General features: G+C 30.4%; 2 protein-coding genes across 4 annotated transcripts in view; both read right to left on the reverse strand.

Annotated features, from left to right (window-relative positions):
* The window catches only part of LOC128192071 (uncharacterized), a 31,544-nt gene extending 19,200 nt beyond the window's left edge, over positions 1–12,344 (reverse strand). The window contains exon 1 of one of the 3 annotated variants that reach the window (XM_052864504.1): positions 12,075–12,344. The gene's annotated coding sequence lies outside the window, so the exon portion shown is untranslated. Of the gene's footprint in view, positions 1–9,811; positions 10,419–12,051 lie in introns of those variants that run through there. The other 2 variants (XM_052864501.1, XM_052864500.1) reach the window with 2 other exon arrangements.
* LOC128192073 (uncharacterized) lies at positions 1,214–10,832 on the reverse strand. Its single transcript, XM_052864507.1, has 11 exons — positions 10,692–10,832; positions 10,426–10,564; positions 7,745–7,791; positions 7,391–7,517; positions 5,933–6,013; positions 5,566–5,814; positions 5,368–5,466; positions 5,013–5,126; positions 4,523–4,720; positions 3,451–3,549; positions 1,214–3,317 (listed from the first exon to the last, which is right to left on the reverse strand). The coding sequence occupies exons 4-11, from the start codon at positions 7,406–7,408 to the stop codon at positions 3,267–3,269; spliced, it is 909 nt and encodes a 302-aa protein (XP_052720467.1). The 5' UTR covers positions 7,409–7,517; positions 7,745–7,791; positions 10,426–10,564; positions 10,692–10,832; the 3' UTR covers positions 1,214–3,266.
* Positions 12,345–14,052: the final 1,708 nt, after the last annotated feature.

Consider the following 14,052-nt stretch of genomic DNA (forward strand, 5'->3'; position numbering starts at 1 on the left):
TTTCAGAGATCATGACTGGACAGTGCATTCGTTTCTGCTTTAAAGGATGTATGTCTGTTCTCTATTCTAATGGAACACAGTTAAGAGAAGGGCGGGGATCAGGGTGTTTAGCACCTCTTAAAACAATGGATTGTTTTGATACTTAGATTATCCTGGGGGCATTGTGTGTTGTGAACACATTCCTCACAGTAGGAATTCATGAATATGCCCAACTAATTGGAGTAAATTTTTCAAATGATATAAAATTCTTGATAACAACACTCTTAAAATGTTTTCAAATTGTGTTGTTATAGCCAGTTATATTGACAATTTAAGGTGGATCCCTACTCAGACGCGTCATCAATTTAGCAGATATAATAAGCTTTAAAATCGAAAACGATATTTGTTCGGATTTACCGTTTTTTGTCCTTATTTTTAATGTTTAATTGATGATTCTGAATTTGATAGAAGCAGTCAAGTGTAAATAACGTGTACAAGTATATAAATGTTTTGATCTTATTGAGTCCAGTAGTTGGAAATCGTGAATTTTTGTACTGAGATTTTAGTAGTTTCTCAAAGCAAAGAAATAAAATGCTGTTTTCTGATGTATTTTTAAATTGTGTTCGTGACACTTTTTTAGCTGCATTTGATAAGGGGGTATATGTGTTCTAAAGGTCGTAGAAAAAAAGAAGCAGGAAAAACCAAATCGTCTTAATTTACGGTACACGTGGGATTTTGAAGGCTTGTTATTTTTTACCATCTTAACGATCATTTGGGTCAAATGTCCTCTCGTCAAATTTATATCATGTACGGACTATCGAAAATTCAAATGACATTTCAGCTCAATTTTCCATACATATAAACACAAAGGAAAATTTATATATATTTAAACAAAAACTACATTTACAACGACTTTAAATTTTCTTATCCTCAGATAATTATTTTTACTAATATAATTGTTGGTTTTCATAGCTTTGTCTATTTTCGTTATGTATTTGTTTGATAGTTAATGTTTTATATTAAATGCCAAAATTTGCGATGTATAGAGACTACATATGCAAACATATGCAAAAGAGAGATAACTCTCGATAATATTCAAAATTTCCTGTCCTCAAAATTGATCTCCTTGGTTATCTCTACCTGAAATACAATCAATTATCAACTCCCAATAGCAACCACATTTACTTGTATAACATGATACTAAAATAGTTAGAATATAATGAACAGTGATGCATCGTGGTATTTCATTATTTACTTGTTGCTATCAACATCTTCCATCCAACACACTTTATGCTACTTCTATCCAGAAAAATACTGTTTAACATTGACTTCGAAGCAATGCATCCAAGATGGCATGTTCAAAAGTAAATAGTCTGCGGTTGAAACATCAAATTCAAATTGTAAAATGGTTGTATTGCTGGTATAAAATTTTTGGTCACATTTTTTACCACTATAGATAAATGTGAACCTCTTGTGCCAACAGATGAAATTAATAATTTAAACACAAGGATTCAACAAAGTATATTTCTTTTGAGATTTTTGGAGTTGTTTCGTATATATAAAATAATAACCTCGTGTTAACGAATTATTGGTGTTTAGTAGCACAAAGCACAAAGAGTAGATCTCATTATAAAAACACATACAGAACAACATTAAAAAAAAATTAAAATAAACATATCTTTATGCAAATGGTTGTATGATAAGACTTTCAATAAATGAACATGAAAATATTTTACGTAATACAAATATGTAAATACACAATTCCAGGTACAGCCATGAATAATTATTAGCCCATCTCCAATATAATAATTAAAACTCTGTTTTTGATATTTTCCGAAGATTACAATACTTTTCAAATAAACATTAAGCACTTAGTGTTTAAACGGTTACAGTCCGTCAAAGCATTTATCGCCCAAAAAACAACTGATTTTTTTTTTTAAAGAATGATAAATAACAACAATTCCATACAATGTACACTGTGTTTCATTGGTATATATAGGTTTTGATTTCACGAAAAATAGAGGATTATACAAAACCTCAACGATCTGAAAACACTGGTTTTCAATAAATAATAAGTATTCCATCATAAAAATAAGAGTGTCAATGTCATTTACAAAGTATTACAGTCCATGGTATATGTGATTCCCCAGAAATTGTCTCATATACTCTAGATCCGTTGCAATGATTCAAATTACATTGTAAAAAACTGAAAGTGCCATCATCCTGACATGTCTTCAAATAACACAATCTTTATTTTAAAAAAATAATAAAACTGCGATAGTGTTAATTGTACTTATATCATGTGCATTTTATTCAAAATATAGATTTATAATGTATCTTTATTACTCAATGGAGTAAGTGTTTTACTCAGGATGCGCTTTTGTCATATAAAAATCGAAGGTTTATTATATTCGAAAAAATATTTTTATATATGAGATAGATATACCCACTACATACACCTTTTTTAAAACGTTCCTTGAATGGAGTTAAACATCAACACATAGGAGTGAAAATATTTTTCAGCAGACCCATTAAAGCAAAAATGATAAAAAAAAAAAAAAAAAGATTGGGGCAATCTTTTACTCTTATTTTTTAAGGACAATATCTCTTAAAACAAAATCGTATTCAAACATTCTCCCTTAAGAATTTTTTACAGAACTAAAAACGAAATGTCTACATACTAGCGTTTCTGTTCTATTGCGTTTCTGTTGCAGCATTCTATTGCGTATATCTACATCTTTCCTTTTACTAAATGATAAGTAAAAAAAAAAGTAAGTAAAATAAACTAAATTACTGTTAATGTACATCAGTATGTTGAATATAAGAAAAAGCCAGATCGTCTCCTATTGGAATTTGAGTCTGGCATTATTATAACTATTTCGCGCAGTTCGTGAATTTTCTGAGGTTGCAATAGGTTTTACATTCATAAATTACAATAAGTTTTCGTAAGAAATAGAGGGAATCATACTCGGTAGATGTAAATATAATGTATCAATCAAAAAGACTATATTACTTTTTTTCTAAATATCCGACCAGAATTCCCGTAACTCTTTAAAATTAAACAAACAATGACTGTAAAATAGTTCTAATAGGCTTAATAAATAAAGGTTAAAAACAGCGTTCAACGTGTAGAATATCTAGGGTATTCAAAATATATAACTTAGAGGTAAATTTTTAAAATAAAAATTGCATTATGTTTCATCAAATCAAACACAAGTTAAAAGGTCAGTTCCTTTTTTCATTCAGTTCAGTCTCCTCCTTTTTTGGTGGCCATATTTTGTTTCGAATCAAACAGCAAAATATGATATCAAAATTCCTTCAAGAAGAAATTCAGCTATCTGTAAATAAACGAAACTTTTTACATACAAATAAATAAGTTCTTATCGTAATCAATTAAATTATTTAAAGTAATAACAATTTATTGATTGCCACAGTATCTCATAACTCTTACTTCGATACATACAAACTTACCCCCAAAGTCCCAATAGTCAGTAAGGTGATCAGTACTAGGCTTATCTGACACTCTCCAATGTTAATAGTGCTTAGTTTCTTGATAGGGATCATACAGTTCTAAATGATGTCCAGTAATACAGTTATAACAAAAGAAAACAACAGACCCATGGGCCAAATTGCTCACTTGGGCAACAATAGGTGACTTTTTGACTTAAAACACTTTATTTAATTAAAAAAGAAAAATATTGATATTCAGCAAAGTTAAGCATAATGACTTTGTTTTGTAAGATTCAATATTTTATAGAGGGGTGGGGTGAATTTTTTTTTTGCATTGAATACGTAAACGACAAAAAGGGGGCCTCAGCTCTGTGAAGAAACAGAATTGTGAGCAGAGCTGTGTATCTTGCTTATAACTCGAAGTTTGACACTCAAATATTGTTAGTAAATAGAAAATTGTAAACAATAAAAAACAGAGGAAAATGCACAAAAACAAATATGTCTGATTAGAATGAATAGACTCGAGAAAATGCTAAACATCTTAACAAAACACATTGCATTAATCAACCAATGCGCAGAGATCATACCGAATTACAAATTGAATGAATTCATTGTCTTTTAGTGTGTTGCTAATGCATCAAATTTTGCAGATTTACCGAAGTCTGTTTGATTTTATACTAAAATACCTGCGATACCTCCTCAAGTTAAGAGCATAATTAAGAAAAATTAAATGAAAACAAGCGAAAACAACCTTTCTATAAGGATGTTTTGTGCCAAATTTGGTTTAATTTGGGCAAGTGGCTTAAGGAAAAAAAGTTAAAAATGAGAAATATTTACGGACGGACAGACGGACGGTGATTAAAATGTGATCAGAAAAACTCGCTTGAGCTTTCAGCGCAGGTGATCTAAAAAGAACATTGTTTGCAAAATATAGAGCTAATAAATTGTCCTTTTATCATATTCAAAGTATATTATCCATTACTGTTCCTATCAAACCCAAAGTGATTTAAATTTATCAGAATTTTTTGTCATTAAGGTATAGCATATCATATTTTTAGAAATTGCCAAAGAGCCATGCAATACTATTATTTACAGATTTGAATGTCCCAGGATTAACAGAGGAATGGCAGTCGGACGGTGCGCTTCCGTAATCGTCCTCTGAGACACCATTGCAGCAGGTCTTTGGGATCTGTGAGGCCGTTGCCTGACAGGAACCGGATGTTGTACACCACGGAGTGCTGTCAAAGTCGTTGGTCGTTCCTGTGACTTGGTTTATAGCACAACAATCATACTGGAATTTCATAAAAATTTCAGACAAAAGGAACATTCAAATTTAAATCATTGGGTATATCTTTAAAATGAGACTAACAAGGCTAATAGTATTTCTAGCGTTGAAGAAAGCATCATGGTTAAGTCAAAACGGTTGATAAAAATGATAGACGGCTTGAAAAGGAGACCTTAAGTTGGTCTAACGGGTGTACAATACAGCATGCTTCTGTTGAACTAAAATCACTTTATTGTTAAATATACAGATACTACTTTTCAAGGTTTTCACTGCATTGCTATTGTGGTTTTTTTTTTACCTCGATGAAGAACTTGTTCCAACTATCAGATATTGCATCGCCACTGGTAACATTATCCGATGTATAATTTTTCATGAGTAGAGTCATCATTGTTGTTTTTATATGGGAATAGTTCTATAAAAAAAAAACTTTATTGGTAATTTGATAAACTTTTATTTTTAGATTAAAAATGGTGAAAACATGTGCAATGAATGTATAAAAATTCATGTTATCCCGGTTTTTTCTTTTAAAATAAACATATGTTTAGAATATAATGTCCGTCGGAAATTTATATAAAACGTGTGTACTATAGAAATTCATATGCAGAGAGTAAATAAAAATATGTGTCTAATGGTAGAAAAAAAATCATACGAACCGGTTCCGTTTGTTTTTCTTTGGAGTCAAGTACTTCTTTGTAGAACTTTATCGTTAGGCCTGAATATACAGCTGCAACAACTGCATACACAACTACAAGCTGTGAAACAAATATATCCAGCAACCAACACATTACATTTGTGTTTCTTGATATTTACCACAAAATATATATTTCCATACATATTCACTGCATACTTACTGCGATGCATATACCGAATTTCTTGTTTTTAGGAATCCAAATGAAATTCAATATCAGAAGGAAAATAATTCCATTCAGAACTAAGAATGATATGCCTAAAGTGCAGAGATTTGTTGACTTTTTCTTTATGTCGTCGTATTTACAGGGTGAGGTTTGGTCCACACCAAAAGAAACAAGCACTTTTTCTAGGTCACATGGTTTGGCTATTGAAATCTCTTTTGTAGACGATATTAGCACAATCGCTGCAACCTTAAGAGAGAAATTTTGACCTGTTACCAACTTTAGATAAGATACAGGTATTTTCAATTTGCATAATTCTTAACATATCAGAAATATTTACAAATAATCTATAAAGGTTCAAATATACCAAAAGAATTCCTTTCAAAGCCAGCAAAGTATGGCATGTCCTGGTGGCTACGTTTCTGTATAAATCCTTTGTTAGATTATGCTGTTGAAAATATTATAGGTAATCATAATGTATCTTTTAATGCAAAATAAATTCAATTATGTTTAATTTTAGCTATCTAAGATGAAAATCAAAATAGTACATGTAAATATATATGCAAGTTACATAAAATAGAATAGAGGTAAATCCATTTATTATCACTGTCTTCCCAGATACCTTCTTTTTTAATTTACTTTTATTGGAAAAAATGTTTATGTACTAGTATTATGTGCAGCTTGAAAATACATGTTCAGTAGACACGGGTGAATTTTGGACGAGTGTTATTTTGTGAATGAGGTAAATAAAAATATGACTTTTCATTATAAGAGAATATTGTATAGTTTTATAGAAAAAACATTTTGACAAAAATGTTTTCTCAAATGTATTCATAACTAACTTTCCATTTGTCCATTTGCTTTGGAACCATCTTTCTACTAGCTATTTTCATTTAATATTTTGTGAGCTATATACTGAATATTTACTTGATATCACCTTAAAACTCTTAATATCTTATAAAATTAAACAGCAATCATACTATTCATCTCTGATATAGGATTCTTTTGTTTTGTTTCCTTGGAATTCGATTTATTTGAACTTTATTTCTATTGAAAAGAATGGTAAGGTTATTTAAACAACAAAAACATTTTTGTAATTTAAACATGCATTTGTTTGATAAAAACACAATAATGAACGGTGAGATAAATAGTCGCTTTATTTCACTTTAGGAATATTTTGTTTATGCTTACGTTTTGAAAAGTATTTTTTTAATTCATAATGAACCAAAAAACCCACTGTTCAAGTATTATTTCCACATTTTGAAGCAACAATGAATCTTTAGCATGAAGCAATTTGAATCTGACTTCAAAAGTTATGTGAATAATGATTTAGTACAATGGATGTATAATATTAAGGTAATTTATACGGAACAACTAATTTTTGTTATGTTGTTATTTTATTACATGGTCACATTAAATCACAGTCATTATACAGAATATAATTTTTGTCAAGTAATAAATAGAAGTCAAAGCGTTCTTTTTATAGTCCCTACACTAAGTGCTCACGATAAATTATTGATTTTGAAACTTCTATACATTAATGGTTCAAGCTCGGGGTAATCATATGGTAATATGAGGTAATTAAATGACAAGCATAGTTTACATTTATTATTGTAAACATTAATATCTTATCAAAACAGTGGGCTAAAATCAAAATTCACAAATATTGTATTTACTTGTGTAGTCCTTAATCAGAACAATGACCCATTTTGTATTTGTATTTTTATTCACGGCAATCTCATATTGGGATGTACAAGAGCCTCAAAATGCTTTGTCAGTGCTTAAAGTGATAAAAAGAACATTTCAGTATTAAAAAATTGGTTACCTGTTCTTTATTGTTCATGTTCCTGTGATGCGATTTGTGTTCTTTTATTTATTAACAATGCTTCGTCTCTGATATAATTGTCGGAATTGAAGGTCGAACGCCGCATAAATGTTTCATCTTGCTTTCACTTGTAAAAATATAGCACAAAAACTATTAGAAGACACAACACAAAAAACATCCACACAGGAAAATTTAAAATATTAATCTCATATGCTTATGATGGTACTTGTAATAACTGGCATTTACTATGTTTGAATAAAATGAAATGTTTATAATTTTGTAGCTTATAATTAGGATATTTTATTAATAATTGTAAACAAAATACTCATAGAGATGTTTGGATATTGTACTCACCTTCGAATTAATTACTTTTGTTTTGGGTGTGCGAAGATTCTTCCTTTCTGACATAACAAAAAAATATATTACAGAGAAAAAATCAGCATGTTCCGATACAAAATATTTAAGTTATGTTTTAAATAATTTTTTCTCACAAAAAAATAAAACAAAATTTAAACCTCAATTGCATTATTTAGAATGCATGAAGAAAATTGAAGAGGGTCATATTAATCGAGAATGTTCATGTAAAAACTGAAGAAAAAAAATTTGAAATTAAATGTTAATTTAAGCTATAGGTTACAGTTCATGATCCACAAAAACTACCCATTCCAGTTTGTAAGTTCTTTTATCACTAAAATACTTTGAAAATGATAAATTTGCTTGTGCTGTTCATTATATGCAAAAGTTTATTTTTGTTTTATCTAGTATCCTACTCTTGTCAATTTTTTTTGTCTGATGAGTATTTAATCTTTAAGGTTGTTTACAAGCAGGACATGTGAACAGGACTGTAATAATTAAATTTGTCAAAGGACATTGTGAGGTTGTGAATGTTGGTTATGTTTAACCGGCTTCTTGATAAGTTTTTAATTCCTGTTTACATAGTTGACTGTGTTCTAAATATTACGTCATATCGGAAGTAACTATGGATATTTATTTTCTACACAAATAAATAACAGTACTGGATACGGAGTTTAAAACAGACCCGTGCTTAAATTATCAAAATATTATAAACAGAAACATAATTCAACCAGTAATAACTGAAATATTTCATTTTATCCTTTCAAGTGTTTGTCTTAGATTAGCAATCTACATTTGAGTTGATAATAACTAAAATGAAAAGTGTCTTAGGAAATATATTCCGTTTTTGCTTCAAATATTTGTCATGGTTATAAAAAAGGGTAATTTTAGATAAATTAAATGTTGAGCCATCTCTTTTTTCAAATAACCATACAGGTAAAATAACCTCATTACTCATTATGTTTAAAAACACAGTGTATCAAGAACAATAATTTCTTATATTCGGAAAACATTTGACCATAACGTGTCAACATTTTAACAATGTTTATAGACCTATCTAATAAGTTATTTTCACAGGCACGTGATGTTATATATATTTTTCTCATAATGAAAATATATATCCTCTAACTACATGTAATAATACACAAGGTACATATCGCCCCCATCTTGGGTGTATTTAAAACTCATCTCAGCTAGAATTTTGCTTGAAACTCATCAGTAAAATCATTTTGCGATCATCTTCGTCTTCTGATCGTTCCTCAACATCTAAGCAGTTACAACCGATTCAGTTAAAACGATGCATAAAACCTGTCCTTTATTTAAAATCACCCCTCGATTGACATCTACTGTTTTAGGTATGCGACGATAGGCTAAAGTAAGACGAAATATATAATTATAACAAAGACAAAGAAGTATGATCATATAACCCCTGTGCCTATGTCTCTTCATTAGCTGCCAGTGGAATTTCGAATCCAGTATGAATTACTTGTGACTATTTTTAAGGCGCTTCACAGGACGTCACCATCATACATACAAGACCTTGCAAAATTTTATGTTCCTATGCGGACATTGCTGTCCGAAAGTTCAAGTCCAACCTCGTGTCCGCACAATACACTATGGTGTTAGGCGGTTTGACGTTAGGTCTCCCGGCAGATCTAAGGCACGAACAACATCTGTGCGGTTTTAAAAAATCACTTAAGACTCATCTGTTCAAATCTGCTTTTTTATAATTGACACAGTAATCCATTTTATTGATATCTGTTTACAGGACTCCTGATTTTACATTTTAAATACTACCAAGATGGCGGCGATGTGTACCTTATGTATTATTTGGTAGACGGTATATATTTTAATCATAAAAAAAATTATAAAATCAGGTGCCCGTGGTTAATCCTTTTGTATTTTACAACAAAACATTTTATACTCTGACATTTCATTTATAAGAATAATCTTCAAAATAAACCTACCTCTCTCTCTCTCTCTCTCTCTTTCTCTCTCTCTCTCTCTCTCTCTCTCGCTCTACCTCTCTCTCTACCTCTCTTTCTCTCTATCTCTCTCTCATATTACCTGAAATCGAGCACATGGGTAATAGCCCAACTATCACATAAATATAAATCCTAATGGGACAATTTTATGCGAACCTATTACTAGAAGCCACGTAAATTTATGTACAAAAAAGTTTTAACCAGGAAGCTTCAACTATATAAAAATAATTACAGGTAACTCTTTATAAACAAACGGTAATAGATTAATTAATGGAAGGATATGAGCTGCCTTGTAAAAAAAATGTGTTCATTAAGTTGAAATGTACATCCTCAGATTCATATTTTCTTCAAATGCAATTTATTACTAACAATTATTGAATGATAAAATTGCCTCTTTTTTAAAATTTAAGTATAGGCCACATATATTTTTCCGAAGAAGAGATAAAGTAGGAGAACCAGCTCTATTAGCATTCAGATTTTAAACTGGTAACAAGTCACATTCATCATCTACAATGCAACGTGAGATACATCATCCGTATATATTTTCTTTGGATAGGTGCGGACAGATACTTGGAAATGAGTTCTCTTTACACTTAAAGCATCACGCAGTCCAAAATGTAATCGCTAGTATGCATTATCCGTGCACAGTTCGATTAAGTGTGTCTCATATATGTGAGTGCAAATGCTAAAAATAACCTGTCACATCCGGTTAATGTAGGTCACATTATCCATAACATGACTTTTATTATGTAACGACTTATGCATCAGTCATCCAAGTTTGAAAAGGTCCAGATATTGTTGGGAATTAGATCATCAGTGACTTAAACCAAACCCCCTACAAATAAACAACCATTGGTATACGTCTAAAATATATTGATTGAAAATATAGCAATGATACTGCGACAAAAACAGGTAATGATTAGTGGAAACCCCCATCACGCACCTTTCATATCTTTTCTTACCTGCACACCTTAAAAATCTTGCTATTGACTTTACGAATACTTTTGTCCTCATGCAATTTTTTAACTCAAACCTGTTTAACACCTCCGGTTTGTCGATTGCAACATGTAATATGCCGTTTCATTGGATGGTGGTGCAATCATTTGTTTTCCATACAAAACAAGTATACTAGAGACATCCGTAATATCATTTGGCGCTTATTTTGAATTTATTATTTATGACTATTTGAACGTTGTTTTTTGTCAAAATAAATACAAAATAACAGTGTTTTTTAAGGTTTCAAATACGATACTAATCGATATAGAGAAAAAAAAATTGTGATTTTCCAATTAACATACTCATTAACCTAGAAATGAAACATAATGATAAAATTACTGATCTCAAAGTCAAACTATGTTCAAGAGATAATTAAATTCATTTTCATGGTTGTTTTTCGTTTTGTATTATACAAGTAAAATGGCCCAGTTTAAGACATAATAGAAAAATAACAATAAACTGTGGAGCAGTCTGAACTTTATCATAAAGAGCCAGGAAACAAATTTGTTTTTGTATACTTCAAAAAAAAGCTAAATGGGCAAGGTACAGTCCTAAAAACTCCACCTGTAATAGATCTGTATCAGTAAAATTTTAATATCCCTTTGTCGCTTTGATCAAGTGTAGCCAATTGAATACCTATTTCTGCTCCTCCGTTTTTTTAATTTTAAGAATTGTTTTTCAACTAATAAAAGCTAAACAAAATATAGCATTTGACAAACTGAATATGTTTGTTGAATGACGAAGCCTGTATTGTTAAAAAACATGTATTGCTCAAAAGACATGGTTTTCGACAATGTAAGGCAGGGACATTTAGAAAGAAGTAAAAATATAATTTCTGCTAGCTATTATATGTGGTAGTTATCGTTGGATGCATGTTATGAATGAATAATGTGAAGAGCTGAAGTGATGGTCTATGTTTTGGTCTCAAAAAGAGATGGCGACCATGTGTTGAGTCAATCGACTGTGTATTTGTACAATCACATGCTACTTGTATTATATTGTGATTTTATTTACACAATCAAGTAAAATGTAGATTGATAGGATAAAAATATAACACGTGCTTATTTAGTTTAAAATATATATTTTAAATAGATGAATGACTTGCATTGAGTAAACATAGATGAATGTTGCCATTATCATTGCATACTGGCCTACATGGAATCCATATTTGGACCAGGATCTGTAGGCTCGAATCAATTCTTATAAATTAAGCAGTTTTATTGTCCAACACCAGCAAATTAAAAATTAAAACGTTTCTTCAAAATACGACTAATCAAATATATTTGAAGAAAATGATAATCATGACAATGTTTGATATCAACTTACCTTATCACTTCACTTCAAATTACCCTAATATAGTTTTTCCTTCCTGATTAACTTTTTTACATGCAAAGAAAATATTTTCACATTTTCCTTGCTGTGTGTTTTATCGAAGGTGCAGACTAAAAGTAAATATTGCCAAGATAATATCACATTGCAGTCAGGTCTGTGAATGTGATCGATAAAAAAAAAAGATTGTGCTGCGGATAAAATAAATCACAAGACATGAGGCAATTGATGAGATCTGACCATAGCAAGAGGTCCGATCATCGCGTGACATCTGTCGTTTTACCATGTTGACAAAATGAAGCATGATCGCTTGTTTTACATCTGAATATTAAATACAAATATTGATATTATCAACACTTTAAAATGTGTAATGATATTGTTGGAAGTGTCATTGTCGTTAAATGCATTTTAAATCAATTTTACAATAATGATTTAGACAATCTATTTAATATTTGATTCAGACGACCTAGATAATGTGTACAGAGTTACTAGTTCAAATTTTTTGTGGACCAGTACCAAGTTGAACCTTTCTTGAATGTCCTTTACAAGCATTTGACCTACTCGGCGGCCGTGCTTAGCGAAAGTTACCGTAACCATATTCGGTAACATAAGGATTTCTCAATAAAAATTGTGTATTGCCTTCTTTTAAAGCAACCAACATTATCAAAATTTACTTTAAAAGGTAATTTGATTGTATTTACTCAATTGTAATAATTAAATAGTAAATGCAGTTGTACAATCTACATTTTTTTTTTAAATAAATCATTAGTTGAAACAAAATTAAGATGTCCTATACATATTTTCGTTTTGATGAAAAATTTGTTCTCAACCTCTTACTCAATCCTTTAAGGCATTACATTCAAGCAACTAGGTTTTACTTCAATTCAAGTGTGAACTTGATTGAACTGTATTACAAATATGAATATGTTTGTTTATAAATAAACATATTTACACATATATGAATATCAGAAGATCATGGAAGAATTTTTCTGTGATCAAGCTGTATATCACAATTTTACTTTATATTTTCATACTAAAATTGCAAATACTTACTAGTACTTGACATTTTAATAAAAATATTATCACTCATGGGCCACATCACTCAACTGAGGTCTAACAGGTATGATAAAATCAGCTTAATGGAGTCATAATATGAATATCTAGGCAATGTGGTTTAAAATACACGCAGATACACATGTAAATAAAAATCAATTCTCCGCTTCCCCCTGGGTATTCTTATGTCTTTCATTAAGTCCCTTTTCTTACAGGATGATTTTATAATTATATCACATGCTGAGCATTGCAATTCTTAAAAAAGTCCAAAGGCCAAGGTCTAAACAATTTTAAAAATCAGCAATTGTCAAAATGCTTGCATATATTATATCATTTTAGGTTTTGTGAATAATTATAATAATTTCCTTTGAAAAACTGAATCCCCAATCTGGCCCCACCCTACTTCTAAAGATTTTGATTTGACAGAATTTGAATCTACATTAACTGAGGTTGCTATCATTAAAGTTACAGCTTTTAAAGGCAAATGGCTTTTAGAGGAAGATTTTAAAAATATTTTCTCTATATATTCTTATGTAAAATTTTGCTCCCCCCCCCCCCCACGTTGTGACCCTACCCTACCCCTTAGGATCATGATTTCAACAACCTGAATCTACATTACCTGAAGATGCTACCACTCAAGTTTTAGCTTTCCTGGCTGATTAGTTTCTGGGAAAAAAATTTCAAGATTTACTCTTAATATATCTATGTAAAAACTCGAACCCCCATTATGGCCCCATTCTACCCCCGGTGGTCATAATTTTTACACCTTTTCATTTACACTACCTAAGGATGCTTTCAATTAAATAAGTTTCAGCTTTCCTGGCCATAAAGTTCTTGAAAAGAAGTTTTTTAAAAATTTATCCCAAATTTTCAATGATTCCTAATTTTCTCCCTAAGAAAAAGAGCGTGGTCCTTCATTTTAACAAATTTTAATCTCCTTTGCTT

The sequence above is a fragment of the Crassostrea angulata genome, chromosome 7 (assembly GCF_025612915.1).
Source record: "Crassostrea angulata isolate pt1a10 chromosome 7, ASM2561291v2, whole genome shotgun sequence".
In the NCBI taxonomy this organism is placed as follows: Eukaryota; Metazoa; Mollusca; class Bivalvia; order Ostreida; family Ostreidae; genus Magallana; species Magallana angulata.

Coding starts and splice junctions, on each gene's coding strand:
- LOC128192073 (XM_052864507.1), bottom strand. Junction 5,127..5,367: donor AAGAAAAACAAACGGAACCG/GTTCGTATGATT, acceptor TTTTTTTTATAG/AACTATTCCCATATAAAAAC. Junction 3,550..4,522: donor ATCCTGGGACATTCAAATCT/GTAAATAATAGT, acceptor GACATCATTTAG/AACTGTATGATCCCTATCAA.